This window comes from Canis lupus, chromosome 2 (assembly GCF_003254725.2).
Source record: "Canis lupus dingo isolate Sandy chromosome 2, ASM325472v2, whole genome shotgun sequence".
NCBI lineage: Eukaryota > Metazoa > Chordata > Mammalia > Carnivora > Canidae > Canis > Canis lupus.
This window is the reverse complement of record NC_064244.1, coordinates 71,436,493-71,460,605: the sequence shown is the minus strand read 5'-3', so window position 1 is coordinate 71,460,605 and position 24,113 is coordinate 71,436,493. Positions and strand designations below refer to the sequence as shown.

Genomic DNA, 24,113 nt, shown 5'->3' with positions numbered 1-24,113 from the left:
TTCTCCATAACGATTCCATTTTCAAAAATCTGTTCTGCATGTATATTGGGGTCCAGCTGAGAGTTGGTTGTGGGGAGGAAGAGTTCCAGGATAGAGGACAACCACAGCAAAATGGATAGAGAAAGCAATAAGGCCTGCCCCCGCCCAGCAGAACTTTAAAATTAGCCTGGGGGAAACAGGATACAGAGAGGTGCCATAAAAATCACCAGGTTACTGAGTGCTCAGTGTGTGCTAGGCCTCATCAGAAAGTCCTTTACCCTCACCACAGCCCCATGAGTTTGGGGCTATTGTCCCCATTTTACAGATGAAGTGAGCGCAGAGAGGTAAAGTGCTTTGCTCAAGGACACAGAAGCAGGAAGACTGGAACCATGTTCAAGCCCAGTAGCCTAGTTCCAGAGGCCCCACTCAGAACCACCATGTGGGCAAAGCACAGGGGGTAAGGTGGGGAGGGGCTCTTCTCCAAAGGACTGGGTGCTATGACCTAAGAGAAGGGAGAATGGATGCTGGAGGCAAGCCAAGGGACACTCCTTAGAGCAGTCCCAGGAGATGTCTGTTGTCACTGCCCTGGTTTTATAAAGGCAGACAGTGAGGCCTACAGATTGTCACTGATCCAAGTCCACTGGGGACCACATGGCAGAGCCAGAAGTTTAAGCCAGACCTGTTGGCCTCCAGGCCCCCTCCCCCCTCACCTAAGCTCCTTGCATAGTGTGGAGGCAGGGGAGCCCAGGGAGGGGTGGGGTGGGAGGGGCAGTGGCAAGTGGGGAGGGACAAGGGAGCATCAAGGGAAGTGGAGCCTTTGGGTAGGCCCCTAAGGATGTGGGTGGCAAGGACACCAGAGCTACCCTTACCTTGCAGCTATGAGAGTCAGGCCTAGGAGTGGGGCAGCCAAAGAGTTAGTCAAAGGGCCTCAGGGAGGCCAGGCTTTTTGGGAGGACTTTGGAACCAGAGGGTCACCCTGCTTGTCTGTCAGCACCTTCCAAAGCTGAGGAATCACAGATAAAAGTAGGGCTCAGAAAGGGCCTCCAACAGCCTTGTGCAGGCAGGACCAGAGGGGCTGAATGGAGGCCAGGAGATAGGGAAGAGGAGGACTCCAGAAGAGGCTGGGCCGGTACTGACTGACACTTGGGCAGTAGGAGAGCAAAAGTGATGGGGGACAGATGGGGATGGGGGGCAGGGGGCAGGCAGTCTGGGCACTGGCAGCAAGCAGCAGGAGGCCGGGGGCTGTTCAGAGCAATGGGAACTTGGAAATAAAATTTGGTTGGGGGTGGAGGATACAGAGTTAGGGGGCAGCGCGGCTGGGCTGTGGCCAGCACTTCCTGGGAGTTGCATATGGATATAGGGAGGGACAGCGATTGCCAAAATGTACCGTGTCTGAGAGGGGACACCTGGCACCTCCTATGCGCTGGCTGGGCAATTTCTTGCCCCCTGGAATAGGCTCTTCACACCACTGCCCATAGTTTGCATAGGAGGAAATCGCAGCTCAGCGTGGTTGAGACACCTACTTAAGGTCACACAGTGGCAGAGAAGGAAATCTACTCAGGGTCGAAATCTACTCAGGGTTGTCTGCCTGCAGTCAGCAATCGTTCCTTGACTCTGCTTCTTAGAAAGGTTTCTAACCTTGCTTTCAAAGCAAGTTCCTATCAGCAACTCAGCAGTCAGGGTGGGGCGGCCACCCATTCCACAGATGAGGCAACCAAGGCTCTGAGGGGTTGGTGCCTGCCCTGCTCCCAGGAGTTACAGAATCAGTCTGCAGCAGGGCTGGGGCCAAGCCTCAGGTGTCTCTCACCCACCAGATCAGCTCTGGGTTCTCTGAAAGCCAAGGCTGGCGTGCACCCCAAGGGTGCCAGGAGTCCAGGCCCGGTTTTGCATCAGGCCCTGCTAAGAAGGTGTTTCCTCCTCCTCCTCCTCCTCCCCGGGCAGCTGCTCACTGGTGGCTGGTTGAGTCAGCCTTAGTCCCTCTCTGCTCTTCTCCAGAAGTTCTGCCCTGAAACTCGGCTGCCAGGAGTGCAGGAGAGCGTGGGTCACCCTGCGGAGGTGTCTGATCCATACTGGACCCCTACAGGTAACACACCTCAAGGCCAGTTCCCTGCCAGCGTCCCAAGGGGCAGATGCTCCCACCTGGTATCCTGGGTACCTTTTGGGGCCTTGGGGGTCCAGGGAGGTGGGAGTAGGTCTGGGACTGGAACATATTGACCAATGGGTCTGTCCTATAGTGTTGAAATAGAGTGGGGAGGACGGGACACTGAATTCCGCCTCTAGGAGAAGGAACTTCAGGGAGGGCTTACTGCTGGGGACCCTCGGCTCAGATGCCCACAGCTGAGCCCAGGCAGGCCTGCTGAGCAAGGGCAGGGTCCGGTCTGCAGGACGTCCCCCACCTCCACCTGCAAACACACACTCCGCCCGCCGGTGGTCCCTGGGGCACCAGAGCACACACCACCACACAGCCCGTCACACAGCCAGCATAGGGAGAAATCTACAATGCACGAACCACACAGTGCTGTCACCCAGAAAGTTACTGAACGCAGACAACAGTCACCCACGCGGCATTGCATTGTGACATGATGCATTGACACACATGCGGTGACACAATATTCACATCCACAGAACAAACAGCCTCAAAGACCCCACGGTATGCAGACACATGTGCCATACTCAGACTCTCACAAGGGCACAACATAACACAGAGACCTCAGCACAGGCTTGTGCACCACGCCACAGAAGAGCCCCCAGCCGCGCATTTGCAGCACCCAGCACTTTGAGCACGCAGATGTTCAGGAAGTGTTGTTAATATGGGGCAGCCAGGCATTCACACAGGGTTAGACACAGTTCTACCCCTAGACAGGAACCCTAAGCTCCCTGGTGAGGGTGAGGCAGCAGAGGGAGAGCGCTCTCTCGGGCTCAGACACTGACTCAGCTGGGAGGGCACAGCTCAGGCAGCAGCGGGCACAAGCCAGGACTTGCCTGTAGAGATCCCTCTTCCATCTCAGTCCTGCCTGTCCCTGGACCTGGCCTGGGAGGGGGTGGGAGGGGCAGCAGGGGAGGAGACTGCCCGGTGGGCTCGGGCCATGCCTCCATTCCGCCAGTGGCTCAGTCATGGGCCCCTTGCCACGTCCACATGCCCCTCAGAGCTGGGCGAATGTTTTCCTTCCGGAGTCACCATGGTACCTGGGCAGCCTGAGCTGCTTTGCAGCACTTGGCCTCCACCCCTGGGACCCCAGCCAGGTCCTGGGTTGGGGGAAGGGGGAGAACCAATGTGGCCAGAGCAGAGGGGCCCCAGGATCCAGGCAAGAGGGTAAGGCTGGCAATGGGGACATCCCTGGCTGGAGGCCTCAGTGGGAGTGGGTACAGTGGTTACCTCAGGGGGGAGGAAGTGGAGGTGTAGGCTGGGGAGGAGGTTGCCTCAGACAGGAAGGCCAAATGGGACAGGGCAGGGTGGAGGTGAAGGGTGGAAGGAGGGAACCCATATTGGGAGCTTCCCAGGGTGGGGGGCTATGGAGGGGGGAGCAGATATGTGTGTGCACCTGTGTGTGTGTGTGTATGTGCATGCACATAAGTGTATTTCTGCATTCGGTTAATCAAACTTTTACCAACCGTCTATTGTGTGCAACATATGGGCTTCTGAGGTGAGGCCCTGTCCCTGTCTTCAAGGAGCTCATGATCCAGTTGGTGGAGGGGCGATATGTATGCAGAAGTCTGTGTGACCCGTGCGTATCTCGGGTTGTGTTTTTGTCCCCAAGTTCTATATTCTGTGGAGCCTTGTATGCAGGTTTAAGAGTGTACATCTCTTGGTGTGGGCATGGGCCTAGCACTAAGACTGCATTGGGTCCTGAGCGGGGGAATGGGCATGCACGTGCCTGTCTATGCGGCTATCCGTGTGCGCATGTGACCGAGTGTGCATCTCGCTGTGGGTGGATGTGTCTACATGTACCAGCGTGTGTGCATCTATGACTCTGCACACACCAGCTCCCTTAACCATCTTCAAGTGTGTCCGTGTGTTCATGAGCCAGCGTATGCACAGGTCCATGGGTGCATCTGATGGCACCTTGATCTCAGCCTTCCTGGAGTTGTACCATGCCCACCACCTGGGCATGTATTTGGGCAGAAAAGAGCAGTCAGCTCCAGGATGTGCCCTGTATTTGACTTGCCCCTTGATCTGCTCCCAGGGAACCACGCGTGCCCTGCTGGGGCACTGCCCCAGCTGATGCCCCAGAGGGGCCACCCATCTCAAGAGGGGCTGTGGGCCCTGCCCAGCCTCCCCATGGCGCATGAGCCAGAGCCTGAGGCTGATGGCCTGTTGGACCTCAGCTTCCTGACGGAGGAGGAGCAGGAGGCCATTGCCGATGTCCTGAAGCGAGATGCCCACCTTCGCCAGTTGGAGGAGGGCCGGGTCAGGTGAGGCAGGGCAGAGGAGCTGGGGAGGACAGGGCCTCGGGCACTGGGAGCTCAAGTGCACCCCTGCCCTCTCCCAGTGTGTGGCCTGTCAGATATCTGGGTGGTTCCTGTTTTTGCCCACTGGTCACCTCCGCCCTTAACCCATGCAGCTCTCTACCTCTCCCAAGGTGGCTGCACCAGCTCCCTTACCAGCCTTCCTGCCCGCAGGCTTGTCCTCTCTGACCACTGGTCATACTGCAGCCCGAGCTCCCAGATATGTCCGTAATATCCCCTGCTGAGGGACGCCTGGGTGGCTCAGACATTGAGTGCCTGCCTTTGGCTCAGGGCATGATCCCCGAGTCCCCGGATCAAGTCCCACAGCGGGCTCCCCACAGGGAGCCTGCTTATCCCTCTGCCTGTGCCTCTCCCTCTCTCTCTCCCTCTCTCTCTGTGTCTCTCATGGATGGATAAATAAAAATATTAAAAAAAATAATCCCCTGTTGAAACCGCCCATGGTTCCTCAGCACCTTGCTTCAGGGGCAAGTTCCTAAGCGTGTTCCACAAAGCCTCCCTGATGAGTTCCCTGCCAGCCTCCCCCATCTCATCCTCCACCAGTAACCCCCGCCCCTGACAGACATACACAGAGTATCCACTAGAGCCACTCAGGTGCTTCAGAGTCCCTGAACACATTCACTTCTATACTGTTCCTTCTTCCTGGAAGAACACAGTGGCAGAGGAACATGGGGCTTACCAGGAGTATTTGGAGACAGACAGACACCTCTTGGCTATGTAACCTTGGGCAACTCAGCTGACCTCCCCAGCACCACTCTCCTCATCTGTAAAATGGGACTAAGGAGCACTATCTCATAGAATTAGAAGGAGAGATTATGCACAGTAGTCATTTATTTATTTTGACAGAGTGTGTGTGTGTGTGAACACAAGCAGGGGGAGTGTCAGGCTCCCCATACAGCAGGGAGCCCGATGCGGGGCTCAATCCCAGGACCCTGGGATCATGACCTGAAGGCAGACACTTAACTGACTGAGCCACCCAGGTGCCCCCACAGTAGTCGTTTAATGAATAATTACTCTCCTTCTCTGCCTGGAGAACTCCAATTTGTCCTTCAAGAAGCAATTCAAACGTCACCTCCTCTGGGAAGCCCTCTTGGATTCCCACAGGCAAAGCTGGCCTTTGTCATATCCATCATGGCACCCACCTCATTATAGTGTACTTGTCTATTCTGGAACCAGTCTCCCCATCAACCTGAGCTCCTTGATCCAGAGTAAGCATTGAGTCTGATTTGCTGTTGTGTCCCTGGCCCCAGGTACAGGGCCTGGCACAGAGTGGGTGGCAGAAATGTTGGTTGGGTGACAGTCATGCCCTCCCTCATCCTCTAGCAAGCTCCGGGCCTCGGTGGCAGACCCTGGGCAGCTGAAGATCCTGACAGGAGACTGGTTCCAGGAAGCACGCTCACAACGGCACCACCATGCCCACTTTGGCTCTGATCTTGTCCGAGCCTCTATCCGCAGAAAGAAGAGCTCCATGGGTGAGAGGAGATCCCCGGGATGGGGCTGGCGTCATACAGGCCAGGTCACTGGGTGTACACGGACAGGAAGAGAGGGCCCCTGGTAATGTGTCTCTGGGTGGGCACCACCCCTCAATGAGCTCCGGGCAGTGAGTGAACAGCTCCAAAGGCCAGACTCCCTGAGACCAAGGGTTCACAGAACTTCTCACCCAGGCACAGGAGATCAGGCTCCAGGCAGCGATGGGGAGGCTGAAGCTGCTGAGAAAGATGCTGAAGAGGAGGTGGAGTCCAGGTGAGGCAGCCTGGCAGGGAGAGGAGAGAAGGGTGTCTACTAGTTCCCTGGGGCCTCTCCCCTGACAACCACTTCTCCCTTCTCCTAGGCTCCCCATGGACAAGGCACCCCAAGAGATGCTCAGCAAGGCTAAGGTGAGTAATGAGTAACAGAATGAGCTAAGCAGTGGGCCTCCAATGCTGCTCAGGTGGAAGTGGGATGTGAGACTCAGGAAACCCTCGTCTGGGCACTGTCATCGTCCTCTGTCAAATGGGGTTATGGACCTGGCCTCTAAGGGAATCTCAGAAGCTGGCTATTAGGGGTGGTGGGGGACTGTGCTGGGTGAGCTTCAGGTCTCAGGTACTGTCTGCCACCCATGGGACCCTGGGAGTCAGGCGGAGCAGCGCCTGAGCATGAGGAGGTGTGAAGGACAGGCCCAACTGGTCCTGCAGCTGGTTGCCAGCCCTGCCCTGAGCACTGTGCCCAATAAATCTGGGGTAACCAGCTGGAGCCTCTGGCGGCTGACCCCATTGTGACCTTTGACCGCTTCATCACTAGTTTCCCCCCACACACACCCTTTGCTTCTTTCAGGAACCTGATTTTCCCTCACCATATGTCCCCCTAAAGGCTTCAGATCAGGAGGAAGAGCCCCAAGCCCAGGAAGGTGAGTAGGAGGGTGAGTGTTGGGGAGTACAGAGAGGTTTCAGGGATCGGAGGCGGCTCTAAGTGACCCCAAACTGTGTTCCCCTTCCTTCACCTTCCAATTCTCTCCTTGGTTCCTGCCCATGCGTGTGTGTGCGCGCGCGTGTGTGTGCGTGCGTGGGTGTGGGTGTGGGTGTGTGGTCTCCAGGGGTTTCCCGCAGCACCGGACCTGAATCTGCAGGTCACAGGGATTGCAAACCAGTCCCTCCCAATCTGCTTAGGGCGGGCAGGAGAGGGCCAGGCTCAGGAGCTTATGCCCCACCCCAGCCCCGGGCCCCGGGGACCCGCAGGTCTCGGCGGAGGAGGCGGACCCGGAGCCGGAGCCGCGGTCGCGCGGAGAGGAGCCGCCGCCACCCCCAGCCCAGGTAGGCGGGTGGCCCGCGGCTGCTCCCAAGACCCGGAGCGGATTCCGGGCGGGGAGTGCCCCGCCCCAGGCTGAGAGCCGTCGGGGGAGGGGCTGGGAGAGAGAGGGCGCCCAGTCACTCCCCACCCCCAGACCCAGGCGGCGCCCGAGATCCTGGAGAACGGGGAAGAGGCTCCGGGGCCCGGCTCCTCAGTCGACCGCATGCTCAGCAGCAGCTCCTCCGTGTCCAGCCTCAACTCCTCCACGGTGAGGGGTGAGGGGTGAGGGGTGAGGGGTGAGGGCTAGGGCCGGGGGGCAGAGGAGACGGGTGGGCGACGCCTTCCCTGCAGATCCCCGCGCGTCGCCCCGGCCTGAACTCTCCCTCGCCCCCGACCGGAGCGCCCCGACCGCCACGCCCACGCCCTCCCGGCCCCCCAGCCCTGACTTCCACCCCCTCCCGCAGCTGAGCGGCAGCCAGCTGAGCCTGTCCGGGGAGGCCGAGGCGGGCGCGGTGCAGGTGCGCGGCTCCGTGCACTTCGCGCTGCGCTACGAGCCGGGCCCCGCCGAGCTGCGCGTGCACGTGATCCAGTGCCAGGGCCTGGCGGCCGCGCGCCGCCGCCGCTCGGACCCGTGAGTGCCGGACCCGCTCTCACCGCCCCGCCCCACCGCTCTCCTTGGCCTCAGTTTCCTTGTCTTCAAAATGGGACTATCAACGTCCTTGGGAGGCGTGGGGGTTGAGTGAGCGAACTCCTGGACAGCCCTGCTCGGGAAGCTGTGCTCCGGGCTGGGGCCGGGGAGGCCCCCCGGGTGGGGGTAGGAGCTGGGGGGGCCCCCCACTAAGCCCGGGTCCTCCTCACCCCTGCCCCGCCCCAGCTACGTCAAAAGCTACCTCCTCCCGGATAAGCAGAGCAAGCGCAAGACCACAGTGAAGAAACGGAATCTGAACCCGGTCTTCAACGAGATCCTGCGGGTGAGGCTGCGAGACCGGGCGGCCCCCCATTAATGAACCGGACGCCCCTTTCCCCGGGGGCCGGGTGGCAGGGGCAGCCGTAGTATGGTCGTTCCCCGTCGCTCCGATCCTCCGTTCTGCGGGAGGAACGGCAGGGAGGCCCTCCGTCCACGCGTTCTCCAGTGGGCCCGTCTCGGGGTGGGCATGGCGCTAGTCTAGACCCCCACTAAGGCCCCTCGCGGCTCCCCTGGATTCCCTCGTGCAGGGAGCGCTGTAGGACAAGCCCCCGTCCACACGGAGCGCTGAGGCGGGGGCCAGGCGCGACGGTCCCTTACAGCGCACCCCCTGTCCCCAGTACTCCATCCCGCAGGCCGAGCTCCGGGGCCGCGTGCTGAGCCTGTCCGTGTGGCACCGCGAAAGCCTGGGTCGCAACATCTTTCTGGGCGAAGTCGAAGTGCCTCTCGACACGTGGGACTGGGACTCTGAGCCCACCTGGCTCCCCCTGCAGTCCCGGGTGAGGCAGCCAGGCCGCGGAGGGTGGCCCTGCCGCCTAGGTCTCCTGCACCCCGCCGCGCTTCCTCCAGCCCCCTCAGACACCGCCTGACCCTTCACCTCCCCCTCGGCCTCACCTCCCCCAGGACGGCCTGTTCGGTCCCCTCCGCCCCCCCCCCCCCCCCGCCTGACTACCCCCCCTCGGTGTCCGGAGACCCCGCCCCTTCACAGCCCCTTTCCCTGGGGCGGGCTCCCGCCCTGACCCGAAAACCTCTCGCAGGGCCCGCCCTCTCCCGACGACCTCCCCAGCCGCGGGCTGCTCTCCCTGTCCCTCAAGTACGTCCCCGCCAGCTCCGAGGGTGAGTGACCGCCCCGAGAGGGGCCACACGGACGGACCCTGGGAGGAGGGGGCCTCCGGTCCTGCTACGGTGGCGGGGGCGGGGGCAGCGTGGGGCAGCGGGGCCTGAGCTGAGCCTCTCCGGTGGCGGGGGCGGGGGCAGCGTGGGGCAGCCTGGCCTGAGCTGAGCCTCTCCGCAGGCCCGGGACTGCCCCCCAGTGGGGAGCTGCATTTCTGGGTGAAGGAAGCTCAGGACCTCGTGCCTCTGCGCTCAGGAACCCTGGATACCTACGTACAGTGGTGAGGGGCATGGAGACCTCCCCACTTCCCTTCCTCCACCGGCCCCCCATGTGCTCTGGAGCTCCCCACCTCTGACAAACCCCTCCTAATCAACCACCGGTGATACCCTGCTCCCCCACCACAGTGAACGGGACAACTTGAGCAAAAGCCTGGAATCAGGAAAGTCAAACACATCCTTGAGGAGTTGCATTTCAGAGTGACTGACACCCATAGGACTCGGAGAACTGAGGCTGGGATCTGGGAGGTCACAGGGACTCTTCCATGAAAAGACTTGGAAGGCCAGGCCTTGGGGTTTGGCCCTGAACTTAAAGTTCAATAGTTTTCAAAGTAAGCTCTGGGGGACCTCTAGGGGTGCCTCCAGGTGCTACCCCACACTTAGAGAGTGAAATGCTGAGTTAGGTGGATCAGGTTCTAAGTTCCTAGCCCTGATTCCACCACAGACGTTGTGCTTTTACTTCTGAGCAATATTTTGTCTTGCAGAAAGGGTTGGGAGGCTTTAAAAAGTTTGAAAACTACTGGGGGCAACAGGAAGCCAATGAAGGGAATTGTACAGGGAAGTAGCAGAACTGTATTTCTGTATTCTGTGGGGTCCTGTGAATAACAGCTGTCACTTTTAAAGACAAGAGGCCTGAGAGGGGGCTGCCCAAAGGTCCACAAGTAGTGAAGGTCTGAGGCTGGGTCCCAGGCAGGAGCCAGAGGACACAGACATTGTGAGGGAGAATGGGGAAGATCTGGTGACTGGCTGGTCCTGGGGAGTGGGAGGGGATAGCCACCTGACTGCTCCCTCCCGCACAGTTCAGTGCTGCCTGATGACAGCCGGGCCAGCCGCCAAAGGACAAGGGTGGTACGGCGCAGCCTCAGCCCTGTGTTCAACCACACCATGGTTTACGATGGCTTCGGGCCTGCTGACCTGCGCCAGGCCTGTGCCGAGTTGTCCCTCTGGGACCAGGGGGCCCTGGCCAGCCGCCAGCTGGGGGGCACACGCCTCAGCCTGGGCACCGGTGAGTAGGGCTGGGCCCTGGGAAGATCTGACACCAAGAGACAGGGGCTCAGTGTGTGGCCCTGGGCATTTCTCTGCCCTTTGCCGAGCACTGGTGTCCACTGAGAACTGCCTGCAGTTCAGAATCTGGGACCAGGCAGGTGTTCCTTGGGACCTAGAATGTCCAACGCAACCATGCCCTTTACCCCTGTCGGCACATATCCAGGCAGCAGCTATGGCCTCCAGGTGCCCTGGATGGACTCCACATCAGAGGAGAGGCAGCTGTGGCAGACGCTCCTGGAACGACCGTGTGAGTGGGTGGATGGCCTTCTGCCCCTCAGAACCAACCTGGTCCCCAGGACATAGCTGCCCTGCAAGCCCCACCAGACTCCTCTCCAGACCCCCCCATCTCAGGGCCTGCCCTTGGCTAAAACCAATAAAGTCTATTCAAAGGGCAGCGAGGGGCTGATGTCTGTTTTTGGGCAGCAAGAGTGATGGCAGGAAAGGGTAAGGTTAGTGAAGGGGAACAGGTGAAGGAACTTTAAACTCAGACACAGACCTCAGGGAGCTGGTGCCAGGACTCCCCCCCCCCCCCCACCTCAGAAGTTGCCAAGGCCCAAGTGTACAAAGGTGTTCTGTTTAATAGTCTTTGCCTGGTGGTACTTGATATGCTTGGGGCATCTCTATGGTTGACTCCCCCCATGGGGCTAGGCCTGGGCCCTACCCTGCCCGCTACCCTCAACCTGGCCTCCTCCAGTTGGCCCCTGAGTCCTGGGGTAGGTGTATCAGAAGCTGCTTGTGTCTTCATTCATCTGTCCTTGGGTCTAGCCTCTTGTCTCAGCTCTCATTCGGCCTCCTGTCGGCCAGGGGTAACTGGTGTGGATCCTGCTCGCTGTGCCAGGATGGCTCTCCAGATGCGGCATACCATCCCTCCCCTGGGGACAGCAGGCTCCATGTGGTTCAGCCAGAATAAGGCCCTGGGCTCTCTCTGTTACCCCACTCTCTGCCTGATGCCCCCTCTGTCCCCGGAGGACACTGGTTTCCAGGGAGGAACCTAGGCAGGCATGCAGCTGAGGGTCAGGATCTGGCCAGCACGAAGCCATATACATGAGTCATCCCTGAAGGGCTGAGGACATACCTGATGCGGGTGTAGATGAGGTCATCTCGAGTGGCACAGGTCAGTAGGGTACGGAGGGTGAAGCTGTGGTTCAGCAGCTGGTTGTGGTCAAAGACCCGGATGTAGAAACAGTGGAAAAGAAAATCAGAGGAAGATGTGTCCAGAGACCCAGGCACTAGCTCTGTTCTGCTACCAATATGCCAGGGCAGATAACACCCCTTCCTGAGCCCCCCTTCTCATCTGTACAATGGGGAGTATACTAAGTGCTCTTCCGGTACTGAGATTCTCTACATGAGGAAAAGAGTGAGAAGAGCTGAAAGATGGACAGAGATGGAGTCTTTGGTCAGTGGGGGTCAAGGGTGGCCAGCCCTCTCCCCCTCACCATCTGGATGGTGCCTGGATCCACGTTCAGTTCCTGTAGCCACTCTACCAGGCCCTGGTCCCAGGTGGGAACAGCTGTCGAGGAGAAGTCAGGTGGTAAATCCAGGGGTACTTCCTGGCAGAGGCAGCCTCACACTTGCTATTATGTTCTCCAGCCAGGTGCCGCTCACCTGGGGGCTCGGAGGCCAGGGCGCAGATCCGGGCCTCCCCATTCACCCGCTGTAGAGCTTGTTGCACCAGGGCCTGGCACTCCCGTTCTTTCTCAGCCAGGACATCCCGAAGCCTGGGGGAGTGCACAGGCCGCGTGAGTAGAAAGAATGGAGTAGTGAGTGAGAGGGAAGCTGGCCCAGAGGCCATGGGCAAGTCCCAGGGGCTTCACCTGTCAGTCTCGGCTCGCAAGAGGTCCAGCTGCACCATCCGGGGCGGGGGTGCCTTCTCTGCTTCCTCGGGGAGCTGGCTGAGCTGGACCAAGGTCTCCTGCCGCTTGGGCTGGGGTTCCTCTTCTTTACTCGACTCCTCTGACCTCGGTGGGATGGCCTCCGTCTCCACTTCTGCCAATCCAAGGGACTGGGGTGAGCTCGGGCAGGGAGAGAAACGCCCATTTGGGACCCCCAAACGGCCGGCGGAGGGCGCAAGGCTCTGGCTACCCCGGGGTTCCTTCCAGCCGGCCGGAGCCTAACCCCCGCTGGCCACGCCCCCTACCGGCCCCATCCGTGCCCGTCACGCCCCCCCTCGGGCGGGATAGCTCCTCGCCAGGTTTACCTGGGCCCAACACAGCCAGGGCTACCCGGACGGCTCGGCTGAGCAGCGAGTCCAGCACGAACATCCAGTGTGGGCGGATGTGGCGCCTGCGGAGGATCTGCTTCACCTGCAGAGCGAGAAAGGGCGCGGCGAGTCTCAGAAGTGGGGCATTCGCTAGAAAGGCCTAGAAAGTCTTGCGCCAGAGGCAAGTCGTGTAGGCGGGCTGGGGGCAGAGAGAGGTGCTGAGAAACTAGGATTGGGCAGATGTCCCTTTCCTGATGGCTCCATCTTCACGGGGAAGACCTGCAACCTTGCAACATCAAGTCCTTGCACATTCCCAGGCACAGGGAGCTCACTACCTCTTATTGGGCAGCCTGAGCCGCGAGCAAGCACCCTCACCGCATCCGGGAAGGCGAAGAGCGGTCCGTGCAGAAGCGCAGGCCCGAGGCCTTGGGCCCGCAGCTGCGCCTGCAGCGCCCGAAGCTCCTGGGCCAGCTGGCGGCGGTTGGGAGTGTGGATGTGCGCCCCCAGGCAGCGCAGGAGCTGTTCCACGTGATTCCTGCCGGCCCCGGGACCCTGAGAAGGCAGAGGGTCGTCAGAGGGCGTCCGCCTGAGTCGGCAGAGGTGCTCTGGGGGTGGAGGTGAGGGGGAGCCACCCCCGGAGCGCTGGGGCGGGCACGCCCACCTGTTCCTGCTTCAGGCACAGACTGTCCGCCAGCGTGGGCAGCTCCTGCTCCAGTACAGCCGCCAGCATGGCCCGGCGCTTGCTCTCTTGATGCAGCAGGCTCAGCCCAGAACTCTCCTCAGGGGACGTGGGCTCCTCGGCTCCCGGTTCCTCGGGCACCCTAGTGCAACAGGGAGCTGCGGATGGAAGGCGGGTAGCAACACCATCCAGCCACCTCCACCCCAGGGTTCGAATCCTGGCTCTGCCTTTTACTTTTATGCCAACCTCACAGGGGCACCATAAATACAGGTTGGAGCATCTGGAAGGGAGGCACCAAATGCCATCCTTGAATGTGGTGGGAGGTGCCCAGGCCCCCAAGGGGAGGGGGCTTCTTTTGGAGGGAGTATAAGGGCAAACCCAGATGAGGCAAGGCCACTCCAAGACCCTGTGCTCTCACCGGAGCTGGCTGGTGTCTCCATAACTGAGGCAGCGCTTCGGGGGACTGGATGGGTGCTGAAAGGGTGCCTGAGGGCGTGGGAATGTCTGGGACTGGGTGGTCAGGTCAGCTGAAGGAGTGGGGCTGGCTGAAGGGGCATCTGAGGGAGGGACAAGGCTGTCAGCCTGCCCCCCGCCCCCGCCGTCAGCCCTCTCCCCTCGCCCCAGTGGGCCCACTCCCTCCACCCGCAGAGTACCTGAGGGCCGCAGTGCATGGCGGGGGGAGCCAGGGCTGCGGCTCCTCTTCCCGGGCTGCAGGAAGGGGTCCCCCAGCAATGCTTGAGCACTGGCTCGGAGACGGGGGTCTGGCTCAAAAGTTCGGAGAAGAAAGGCTTGCGCCTCCGCTGACAGAGAAGGGGGCATTGGCGGATGCACCTTGTACATGCCCACCTGGGAAGGGTCAGGGAGGACAAAGGTCAAGGTCAGAGGAGTTTGGGGCTCCGTCTGTCCCCATCCCACCTCATGAGCCAGGCTGTGAGAAGTCTCACCTGAAACATGGCAGCCTGTGGGCTCCCTAGCTCATGGAAGGGTGGGCGACCTGTGGCCATCTCGATGACAGTGCAGCCCAGTGACCAGATGTCAGCTGCCTTCCCATACCCTCGTGGGCCCTGGTCAATGATTTCTGGTGCCATATACTGTAGGGTCCCTAGGGCAGGAGCAGTAGCAGTAATGCTCACCTAGGCTCTAAATGATGTGTGTGGGGGGGGGTCGCTCTCATCTTCTAGCCACCTGCACCAACCCTGAAGTCTGTCATCCAAACAATTCCTGTCACCTACCCTGCTGGTAGGTGACATCTATCCTGAGTTTTCCTCCCTCATCTTAGGTTCCATCACATTCCAACTCCTTCACCCACAGTAGGTTCCATCACACATCCTGGACAGCATCACCCACTCTGAATCCCATCACACACTTTTGCCCATATCGACTCTTCTGGGCTCTGTTTTAGTTACTAAATTCACCACAGCAGCTACTCAAGCTCCAGTTCTAGATCCTGTCACCTCAGCCCGCCTCAATCACTGGCGGTTCTGTGCCCCATTAGGGTTCTAACTCCATGGCCAGGAGAAACACCATTCCCTGGAAGGCCCTAAGGGTCCTTCTGTCCCAGCGCAGCATCCCCACTCACCACCCCACACCCCACTACCTGTGAAGGTCTCAGTGCAGGGTGTGATGCCTGCCAGCCTCTTGGAGGTGCCAAAGTCAGAAATCTTGAGCAGCCCACTGAAGGTGTTGATCAGTACATTGTCCCCCTGAGTAGAGCAGACACAGTGGACATCAGGCTGGGCTCCTGGTGGCGGAACTGGATCCTCTCCTGGGATCCCATCTCCTACAATCACAGCCTGACTCTGCCTCTATCGACCTCCTCCCTCTGCCATCCCACTTATGAGCCCCTGGGAGCTGGCACCTGGTTTGGGTTCAGGTCTGAAGTTCTCTCCTTCCCTAGGAAGTCTCCTTGCTGGATTCCCCATCCTTTGCAAAGGGGTCTGCATTCTTAATATAAACTGCCGGCCTCTGTCTAGAGCCAAATGTCCTCTCCCCCTCCTCCAGCAAGCCAGGGTGGGCAGCTACAGGACTTGCCTTGATGTCTCGATGCACTATGCGGTTGTCGTGCAGGTAGCTGAGTCCCTGCAGGATCTGGCGGGTGTAGAAACTGATGGTGCTCTCGTTGTCCTGCAGGGGTCCCCACACGGAGCGCAGCAAGGAGGACAGGCTGCCTAGGCAGACACAGTCCAACATCAGCACTGGCACCCATTTACTCCAGCCCTCAGCTCTCTGCTCAAGGCCAGGCACACCCATGCCACCCCCCAGACCCCATCACCGCCCAGCTGCACTGTGTCAGCTAATTATGGGCTACACCACACCCACATGGTAGGATTCATTGTCCCCTAGGGTTCTCCACCCCTACGTGGCTCCATCCCTATGGCCCACACTTCCAGTTCCACTGCCATCCCACACAGGGCACGTACCTCCGGGCACTTCCTCCATGAAGATCTTGAGGTAGCCGCCCTGGCTGGTCGAGCCCAGGTAGCGCACGATGTTCTTGTGGCGAAGGCGTTTGTGCAGAGCAATCTCTTCGTGCAGGGGCTGCGAGAACCTGGGGCAGGAAGGGAGAGGAATAGGCCGCTTTGGGACAGAGGCGCCCACCCAAGTCCAGCAAGAGGCAGGCCACCCCCCAGGACCCAGCCCAGCCCCAAGCCCTCTCTGACCTCCACCTGATCACCCAGCCCACCGCCCCTCCAGACCCTGGGGCCGCGGGGGTTCCCTGCCATTCTGCCCCCACACACACACCCCACCCCCGCCTGGGCCCCTCTGCCTCCGACCCCCTGGCCTCGTGGCCCCGCCCGCGCCCACGCTCCACACCTGCTGTCACGCTCGGGGATCTCCTTAATGGCGATGCGCACCCGCGTGTGCCGCTCGCGGCCCGCGTACACCACCCCGTACGTGCCCTTGCCCAGCACCAGCCGCTGGCCCGTCTCCGTGTACTCATAATCAAACTGCAGGGGGGGGCGGAGACGGGCTTCAGCCCGTTGGCCTTGCCCCTCCTCGCGCTCCCAGGCCCCTTCCTCACCTCCAGCACCTCCTTCACGCCCTCCGCCTCCTCCGAGGGCGCCGTGGAATCCGGATTCGTCACCAAGGCTTGGATCAGGCCGCAGAACCTGTGGGTGGAGGTCAGGCCGGCGGAGGGGCTCCTTGGGTGGGATCTCTCCCCTCCCAGGCCAGGAGCACCCAGGGAACACGGCCCTTGGTTTCCCCCCTCACCATCACTACCACCCCCCACCCCGCACCCCGGCACCCCGAGAAGCCGCGCACCACCGGCAGTGCCCGGCGCTGGGGAAGCACAGCTGGACGTCCTGAGCCGGGGGAAGCGCGTAGAGGAAGCAGCAGCGCTCGTCCCTCTTGGAGGAACTGGGAAGGGATGAGGAGCCACAGTGAGTGTCCTCCGGCCCGTAGCACCCCCACACCGCACTCCACCCCAACGCCCCAGGTCTCCCCTCGCACCTGACCCCGCAGATGGAGGCCACCGGGAAGGTCCAGCTGGAGGGAACGTCCTAGGAGAAGAAGCTGGGTCTGAGGGGAGAGTCGGGGGACTGGGTTTGGGGATGGGAGAAAGGTTCCAGAGAAGGGGTGCACAGCGGTGAGTGGGGGGCCTCAGCGACTTCACCTGGGTTTCTGGCTCCAGCAGACTCAGGGTCACCGCGCTAACGGGATCAGTACCCTGAATCTCAAGCCTCCCAGGCAGCAGCACCTTGTTCATCTCCAGGACCAGCACCTGCAGATGACGAGGAAGGGGGCAGGTGAGAAGGGGCCCGCTCCTCTCCTAGGCCCCACACCCCCACTGGGCAGCCTCACCAAGCACTGGTCCCCCTGGGGACAGGCCATCTTGAATGGCTGACAGGACTGCAGCAAGAAGTGGAGCCAAAAGTGGGCACGGTGTGGGGGTCCTTCCGGAAGCTCTAGCATCGGTCTGAAGTGCTGGTACAGCAGGAAGGTTTCCATCATGGACACCAGGTACCTGCAGGCACAGGTACCCTGTGCTCAACTCAGCCCCAGCCCCAGTTAGCACTGCCAGGGGGAGCAGACTGGCTTGGCTGTAGCCTGAACATGGGCGCTGGATGCACCAAGCAGTGGTCTGGAAGAGGCCAGGTCATTGGCTAGAATGCCAGCGGACACGCAGCCTGGGCCCGGCCGAGACTAGAGAGGGGCCCACCTACCATATGGGAGCATTGAGCTTGTACAGCTGCTCTGCAGCCAGAGCCACCTGGGCGAGGTCATTGGCGAGGATCTGAGCTCCCAGGTAGAAGCCTACGTCCCAGTAATACTGCATCTTCTCCACGCAGCCTTTTCGGGCCAGCAGGCAGCCCAGCTTCATGCCTGGGAGAGAGGAGTATGGGCCCTAGGGAGTGTGGTTGCAGGTTTGAGCAAAGCATAAGTGTGGGCCACAACATCCAAGTGGGCAGGACCATAGAAACAGGTGAGGGGTGCCTGGGTGGCTCAGTCAGCTAAGTGTCCAGCTCAGATCATGATCTCAGGGTTGTGAGATCAAGCCCCACATCAGGCTTCAGGCTCCGTGCGGAGTCTGCTGGAGATTCTCTTTCTCTCTCTCCTTCTGCCCCTTTCCCTACTCTCCCTCCCACTCTCTCAAAAATAAATAAATAAATCTTTAAAAAAATAAAAGATAGGAATAGGTGAAAACTTAGGTATGACTCTCAGGTGGGAGTAGGAGCTCAGGCACAAGGAAGGTTTGGGGAACAAGTGTATGTTGAATTCAATGTGTAGGGAGTGCAGTGTGGGCTCGGGAACACTGTGGCCTCAAGGGCTCATGAGGACCCAGGATGGGTATGAGGGTCCAGATGGGGATTCAGGAAGAATAGGTCCAAAGGGGGGCAAGGCCAGTCCCAGCTCCAGCCCAGTGTCCTCTCTGCCTGGGCTCTGTCCTGGCCCCTCTGAGGCCTGCTGGTGGGAGAAGGGGTGCAGGACAGGGACTCACCTATTAGCCGGAGCTCCTCAGAGTCTTCAAAGCGCTGCCCAGCAGCAATGAGCAGCACAGCTGCGTTGATCCCCGAGTGGAGGCTGGGCTCTACGTCAAAAGCCTTGCGATACCTGGGGTAGGGGGTAGAGACTCAGGGCCAGACTGATGCCCACAACCCCGTCCTTCAGCCCACTGCCCACTCACTGCTGCCCCTTACCAGTGATACGCCTGCTCCCGATGCCCAGCATCCTGGAAGCCAGAGCTAAAGAACATGTCCTTGTAGACACGGCCACACATGCAGTATAGGTCAGGGGCCACAGACCCCTCCCCCTGCACCAGTGGCAGCAGCACAGCCAGTGCCTTCTCCCGGTCCCCAGGCCTGTTCCTCCTAGGGAAAGGGGGAGATAGAATGGGAACTTACGGATGGCCCTGCCCCAACTCTGTCCAGGAACCCCAAGACCCTGAAAGCAGGGACCCTTCCAAAGGCCTGACCATAATGAGCCCAGAATAACTGTGACTCTGGTCAGCATTGACCTTTCTAGAAGTAATAATCCCAGATAGAGGTGATTCCTAGCAGCTCTGACTCTGAGGGACAGTGACTGTGGAAGCTGTGACCACTCCAAGGACAGCGGCACCATCCCACCACACCCCAGGCAGCAGTAATAGAACAACAGGGACCATCTGACATCAGTGTGACCCTGGTCAGTCAATTCCCTGAACAGCCCTGATCTCAGACTGCAATGACCTCACATAGCAAGACCCACGTCCCCAAGGGGGCTATGACCTGAACCGTGCTCTGTCACTCACCGGTTGAGGGCAAACGTGTAGTGGAAGCAGATGTTGTGCTGCTCGGCCACGTCACAGGTGGGCAAGGCCTGCAGTGTCTCCACCAGCTCAATGATGGCTGAGTAGTCCTGCGGGAGGGAATGGCGCACACTGGCACGGTGGCCTCTAGTGGGTCCCATCGCCCCTGGACCCAGAGGAAGACCTTGAGTTGAGATCCCCTCCCATCCCTGACACTCCATCTACCCACCCACCATACCTGAGGCCCGGGAGGTAGTGTAGACACCACACCTTACACAGAACCTGCTGTGTGCCCCACCTTCCCTACTGCCCGGGGAGACAGTGACATGATCATTCTCTACTACGGATTAGGAAACTGAGGCTCAGACACATCAGACAGCCAGGAGATGGACTCGGGTTTTCCTGACACCGAATGCCGCTGCCCTGCCTGCCTCTCTGAGCACCACACACCTGCACGTCACGGTAGGAGAGCAGCAGGTTCATGATGATGTCGGGGCTCAGCAGCTCCACGCTGTCCAGCCTCCGCTGCAGGCGAGCCAGCTCCTGCCGCAGCTGCTGCCCGGAGAACCGCTCCCGGGCCCGCCGGATGTCCTGCCGAATGGTCTCTCGGAAGTAGCCACTAAGGCCCCCAGCAGAGGAGGGAGGGGGAGAGCGTGATGGGGCCTGTCCCTCAGCCCCAGCCTGCTGTGCCCTCACCAGCCTTGTCCCGGTGCACCCTCCCTGCACCCCATTACCAAGAGTCCGTGGGTGTGGTCTCCAGCAGGCGGGCGAGCCGGCCCACCAGGGGCGTTAGCAGGGCCTCGCTGCCCACCCCTGCCTGGACTAGCCCATCAGCCAGGCCTCTCAGGAGGCCCGCATCACCGCACAGCACCCGGCCACTGGCTGTCACCACATAGGGGATCAGTGTGTAGCTGCCAACACAGTCCTGGTGAGAGGGAGGCAGGAGTCAGTGCGGGTCAGAGGTCAGCACCAGGCAGGGATTAGAACAGCTGAGAAGGGGCATACTTCACGAAGGCTGGCAATAGGGAACAGAGGCCACCCGGATGTCAAGAGAATCAGAGAGGTCAGAGGTGACTGAGGAGGCCAGGAATGGTAGTGGAGAGTGGAGGTCAAAGGGTAAATTGGAGTAAAGGGTGGATTCTGCTCACCGAATTCTTCTGGAAAACGTCTTCCTGCAGGGGGACAGTCAGATTGGTATCGTAGATAGGCCCCAACCCAGCCTGCCCCCCACCAGCCACCTGGCCACCTACCCGAAGGGCCTGCAGGTCAGGGAGGTCAGCCTGGGAGCAGAGGAGCACGTTGTTGGTCATGCTGAAGCTCTCACGCACACCAAGGTGGTAGAAGAGGGAGGGCTGCGCCAGGGAGCTGCTCACCTCCAGTACTACCACGTCTGCGGGCACACAGGTGCACGCCCTGAGCCCCGCAGCCTAGCGGGTGGGGGAGGAGTCTGGGGACCCCTCCTGGCTCAGGTGGCCTTCCCACGTGACCCCAGCAGGGTCCAGTTTTGCTCTGGTCTGTTTCCCCTTTCTAGATCCCTCTGGCTCTCATACAGAACTGATGATATCTGTGGTGTTGCAGGAGAGGATTGGGCTCAGTGGGCTGGGACCCTCATCCCACTGTTCCAGAACCTGTGGGCACTCAGCACCGAGAAGAGGAGGCGGGCACCAGCCACCAGCCTGTTCTAGGCCATGTGAGAGGCAGGTGTTGCCCAGACACAGACGTCCCCTACCCTGCGAACTCAGCGCAGTCTCTTGAAAGAGGGGCCGGCACCAGCAGTGTGTAGACAGTGCTGCGCCTGTGTGGGGGGCTGTTTCTATCTCTGTGTGTGACAGTGTCTGCGAGGGCCTGTGTGAGTCAACACATGTGCGATTTGCGAGTCTAAGGCCGTGTGTGTCTTTGCGTCCTCGACGTCAAGTCAGCCTTCATTTTTAGGCTGCGATTTTAGGGCCATCAGGCAAGGTCGGTTGCCAGACTCTTGGAGGAACAAATAAGTGTCAAGGGCGAGGCGTCCGGGGCGGCGGAAGGGAGGGGTGACGGGCGCGGGAACGGCCACCTTTCTAGCCCCGCCCCCTGGCGACCCCGCCCACTACCTCGCCACTTCTGGGACCTCAGAACCCAAGCGCCCCCGCCTAGAATCCCGCACCTGTGGGCCCCTTCGTGTCTCTTTCCCCCTCTCTAGCCCGATCCTCGGAAGCAGCTACCGGCCCTGAACTCCAGCCCCCAAGCACGGCCCCTGTCCCTAGTCCAAGTTCCCTCCCAGGATCCGCTCTCACGAGCTCCACGCCAGATCGCCTTCGGCCCCACTCTTGAGGTCCCACGCTCCGCCCCGCTCCCAGCCTCGCCGAACTCCCCACCCCGCTCCCCAGGCACCGGGCCAACCCCAGAGGGCTTTAGCCCCAACCCTGGACCCCGGGGGCTCCGGGCCCGCAGCCAGTAAGTCCCAGCCCACGCCCGGCTGCGCCCCAGATCCCAAATTCCACTCTTATGGTGACTCTGCCTCGAACCCCTCAGCCTAGTCACCTTGTGTCCCCCAGACCCTACACCCATCCCGGGGTCTCCCCGGATCGCCGAGCCCCGCCCCGCTCGGCCCTCTCCGGGCCCCCAAGCCCCGCCCCGGCCCGGCCCCGCCCCCGGCGCGCGCTCACCCGCGTTGTAGAAAGAATCCAGCGCCGCGGTGTCGCCCAGCGCCAGCGTCCCGAAGGGCAGGCTGCAGAGCTCGGGTCGCGCTCGCGGCCCGGGGAGCTGCGCGCAGGCCTCGCGCAAGCAGCGCAGGGGCAGCGGCTCGGCCTCGGCTCCCGCCTCGGGCTCCACGCCGGGCTGCGGCTCCCGGGTCAGCACGTAGACCACGCGGAGCGGCCGGCTTCGCGCGCAGCCCCGGCCCGGGGACGCGGCGGGGGGCCGGCCTCGGCTCAGAGCCTCGGCCAGCGGGTCCTGCCAGCAGCTGCCGGCGCGCTCCAGGGCTCCGGACCGCACGCACCGCCCTGCCGTGCTAGGGCGCTCGGGCGTCGGGCGGCCGGCTCCGGGCACCCGGGCCGGGACAGGAGCCAGCGGCTACGGATCCAGGGAGCTCAGCAATCTGGTACGGGATCTGGAAACCCAGACTCGGCCAGAGGTCCTGTTCCGGGAATCTGGAACCCAGGGCGAGATCCGAGGTCCGACTTGCAAGGTCCTGAGGATCCCAAGTCGGGGACTGGGTCCCGGGAATCTGGGGCATCCAGTGACCCGCGGCTGAGTCACGTAGGGGATCCCGGGAATCGGTCCAGCCGCGTCCAGCACCCGGACACCGCAGGAAAGAGTCTGCCTGCCTCTCCCCTGCCCTCACATGTAGGCCGGGCCCAGCCCTTTCCCGGCCCACTGGGAAAGCTCCACCCTCGGCCCTGGGGCAGCGCCCCTCCCTAGCGGCCCGGGACTTGGCTTGGCCTCTCCCCTCCCTTCTCTCCCGGCAGAACCTCCTGGCGGCTTCCGGAACCGCCTGTGCCCCTGTGCAGGCCAACCGGTGTGGGCCGCACAGGCCAGGGCTAGGGGGACGTGTGAACCGCGGGACCTGCCCTGCAGGGACCTGTTGAATGAGTGGATCTCCAGAGACAGCAGGGTGTGCGGAACACAGCGAGGAGCCGACATCCCCCCCCCCCCCCCAGCTGTGCAGGCAGGGAGGGACTAGAGTGGGGCCCGCCAGGAACCTGGTGCTTGGCATCTGAGCCCCGGCCTCTGCCCTTTTGCCAGGGGGCTGCTTTCCCCCAGAATCCCATCTGACCTTTGACCTCCACCCAAACATGACTAGGGGACCTGAGTCCCCACATTTCTCTGCCACCTGAAGAAGAACCAGAAACCAGAAACCCTTGAGCTACCACACCTGCACAGCTCCAAAACCCCCTGGCCTTCAGTGTGAGCTAAGGAGGCAGCAGCCTGGTGTAAACCTCGGTGTAAACCTCGGTGGGTTCTGAAATCAGGAACTGGAGACTCAGCTGCAAGATAACTCAGCTCGGTGACAGGGCAGCATGCAAGCCCAGGACTCCCTGCCGGACTGCAGTTATCATAGTCTCAACTGTGTGTTGCTCTGCCACTTTCTAGAATGTGCTTGAGAACTGCTACCCTGTGGAAGACAAACATACCTTCCCTGGCTTGACTCTGAGTTCAAACTAGCCCAGAATGGGACAGGCAAGAAATAGTAGAGAATGAGAACTTGGCTCACAAGAGAGGTGGCAGTGAGGGGGAAGGGGGCACAGATGGCCTAGAAGCACAGGTATGTGCCAACTGGGTGAGACGCTACACAGGTCGGCCCACAAAAGCATCCACTTGTAGGACCTGGAGGGCACCAGAGTGCTATCTGTGGATGCTTGAATCCTTCCAAGTCCTCCACTACATGCTCCTCTGGCCTCGGCTTGCACATCTCCAGAGATGGAAGCCTCACTACCTTACGAGGCCAACCCTTCCATCTTCCTGACTGGAAGGAAAGTCTTCCTTGAATGAAACTGAACTCTGTGTCTCTGCTCTGCCCTCTTGAGTTTTTCCCAGTAACTGGAAGAGTCCTACAAGTCAGGAAAGGGTTAACATGTTTTAATTTTTAAATGTGGGCAGGAGAGCAGAGGCAGTTAGCCACAGGGAGGGTAGCTGAAGGTCCGGAAGCTGCACGGGAGAGATAAGGGGACTGGCTGACAGGGTATCCTAGTAAGCATCACGTGAACCTTGCAGTAAGGGTGGCCCATGCCCTGGCCTGAGGCCCATTGATGCCATACTTGTGAGCAGTGGCCTCTGACATTGGGTAGCATCCACTGAAATTGGACTGGCAGTGTGATGTGTACCACCTGGCACCGTGGATGATCACAGCACATGCTTACATCATGGTCAGCATCGTAGGTGGTAAAGGGCTTCCGGTTGTGGCAGCTCGGGGAGTCCCCCGGCAGGGAGGCGATGGAGGCACCCTGGGGCGGGACACCGTGCCTGGAATCCTTGAAGAGACAATCTTACAGGAGCCTCAGAGCAACTGTGGGGCGGACGTCATCAGGTCCCAGGAGAAAACAGCAGCACCAAGGAGCCAGAGTCTTTTCCCAAGGTCACTGGGCCCGTCACAGGGGTACTGGGACTTGAACTCAGTACTGTGGCTCTAAAGCTACTAGCTCCTCCCCATGCCTTGCCCCCTCCCAGAATCCCCAGTTCCCACCAACAGCCTGAACAA

At 60.7% G+C, this 24,113-nt stretch overlaps 2 protein-coding genes across 3 annotated transcripts; one reads left to right on the top strand and one right to left on the bottom strand.

The window, feature by feature from the left end:
- Positions 1–1,838: 1,838 nt before the first annotated feature.
- SYTL1 (synaptotagmin like 1) lies at positions 1,839–10,724 on the top strand. 2 transcript variants are annotated; one of them, XM_025447448.3, is made up of 15 exons: positions 1,901–2,062; positions 4,164–4,392; positions 5,767–5,915; positions 6,108–6,186; positions 6,275–6,320; positions 6,757–6,829; positions 7,135–7,232; positions 7,364–7,477; positions 7,674–7,840; positions 8,084–8,180; positions 8,515–8,673; positions 8,932–9,010; positions 9,189–9,288; positions 10,084–10,289; positions 10,494–10,724. In XM_025447448.3, the coding sequence occupies exons 2-15, from the start codon at positions 4,202–4,204 to the stop codon at positions 10,631–10,633; spliced, it is 1,698 nt and encodes a 565-aa protein (XP_025303233.1). In that variant the 5' UTR covers positions 1,901–2,062; positions 4,164–4,201; the 3' UTR covers positions 10,634–10,724. The 2 variants fall into 2 exon arrangements, with proteins under 2 accessions (XP_025303234.1, XP_025303233.1); XM_025447449.3 differs by lacking the exon at positions 4,164–4,392 and having other exon boundaries at positions 1,839–2,062.
- Positions 10,725–10,888: 164 nt separating this feature from the next.
- On the bottom strand, positions 10,889–23,327 carry MAP3K6 (mitogen-activated protein kinase kinase kinase 6). The gene is made up of 30 exons (XM_025447933.3): positions 23,301–23,327; positions 21,583–21,988; positions 20,188–20,327; positions 20,086–20,109; positions 19,672–19,862; positions 19,388–19,556; positions 18,941–19,047; positions 18,351–18,521; positions 18,152–18,264; positions 17,376–17,535; positions 17,014–17,176; positions 16,826–16,933; positions 16,663–16,712; positions 16,474–16,569; positions 16,232–16,319; positions 16,024–16,157; positions 15,630–15,757; positions 15,241–15,377; positions 14,807–14,912; positions 14,154–14,311; positions 13,863–14,055; positions 13,628–13,766; positions 13,192–13,351; positions 12,906–13,082; positions 12,528–12,633; positions 12,145–12,316; positions 11,936–12,048; positions 11,767–11,840; positions 11,406–11,482; positions 10,889–11,202 (listed from the first exon to the last, which is right to left on the bottom strand). The coding sequence occupies exons 1-30, from the start codon at positions 23,325–23,327 to the stop codon at positions 11,112–11,114; spliced, it is 3,978 nt and encodes a 1,325-aa protein (XP_025303718.1). The 3' UTR covers positions 10,889–11,111.
- Between the last annotated feature and the right edge of the window lie 786 nt (positions 23,328–24,113).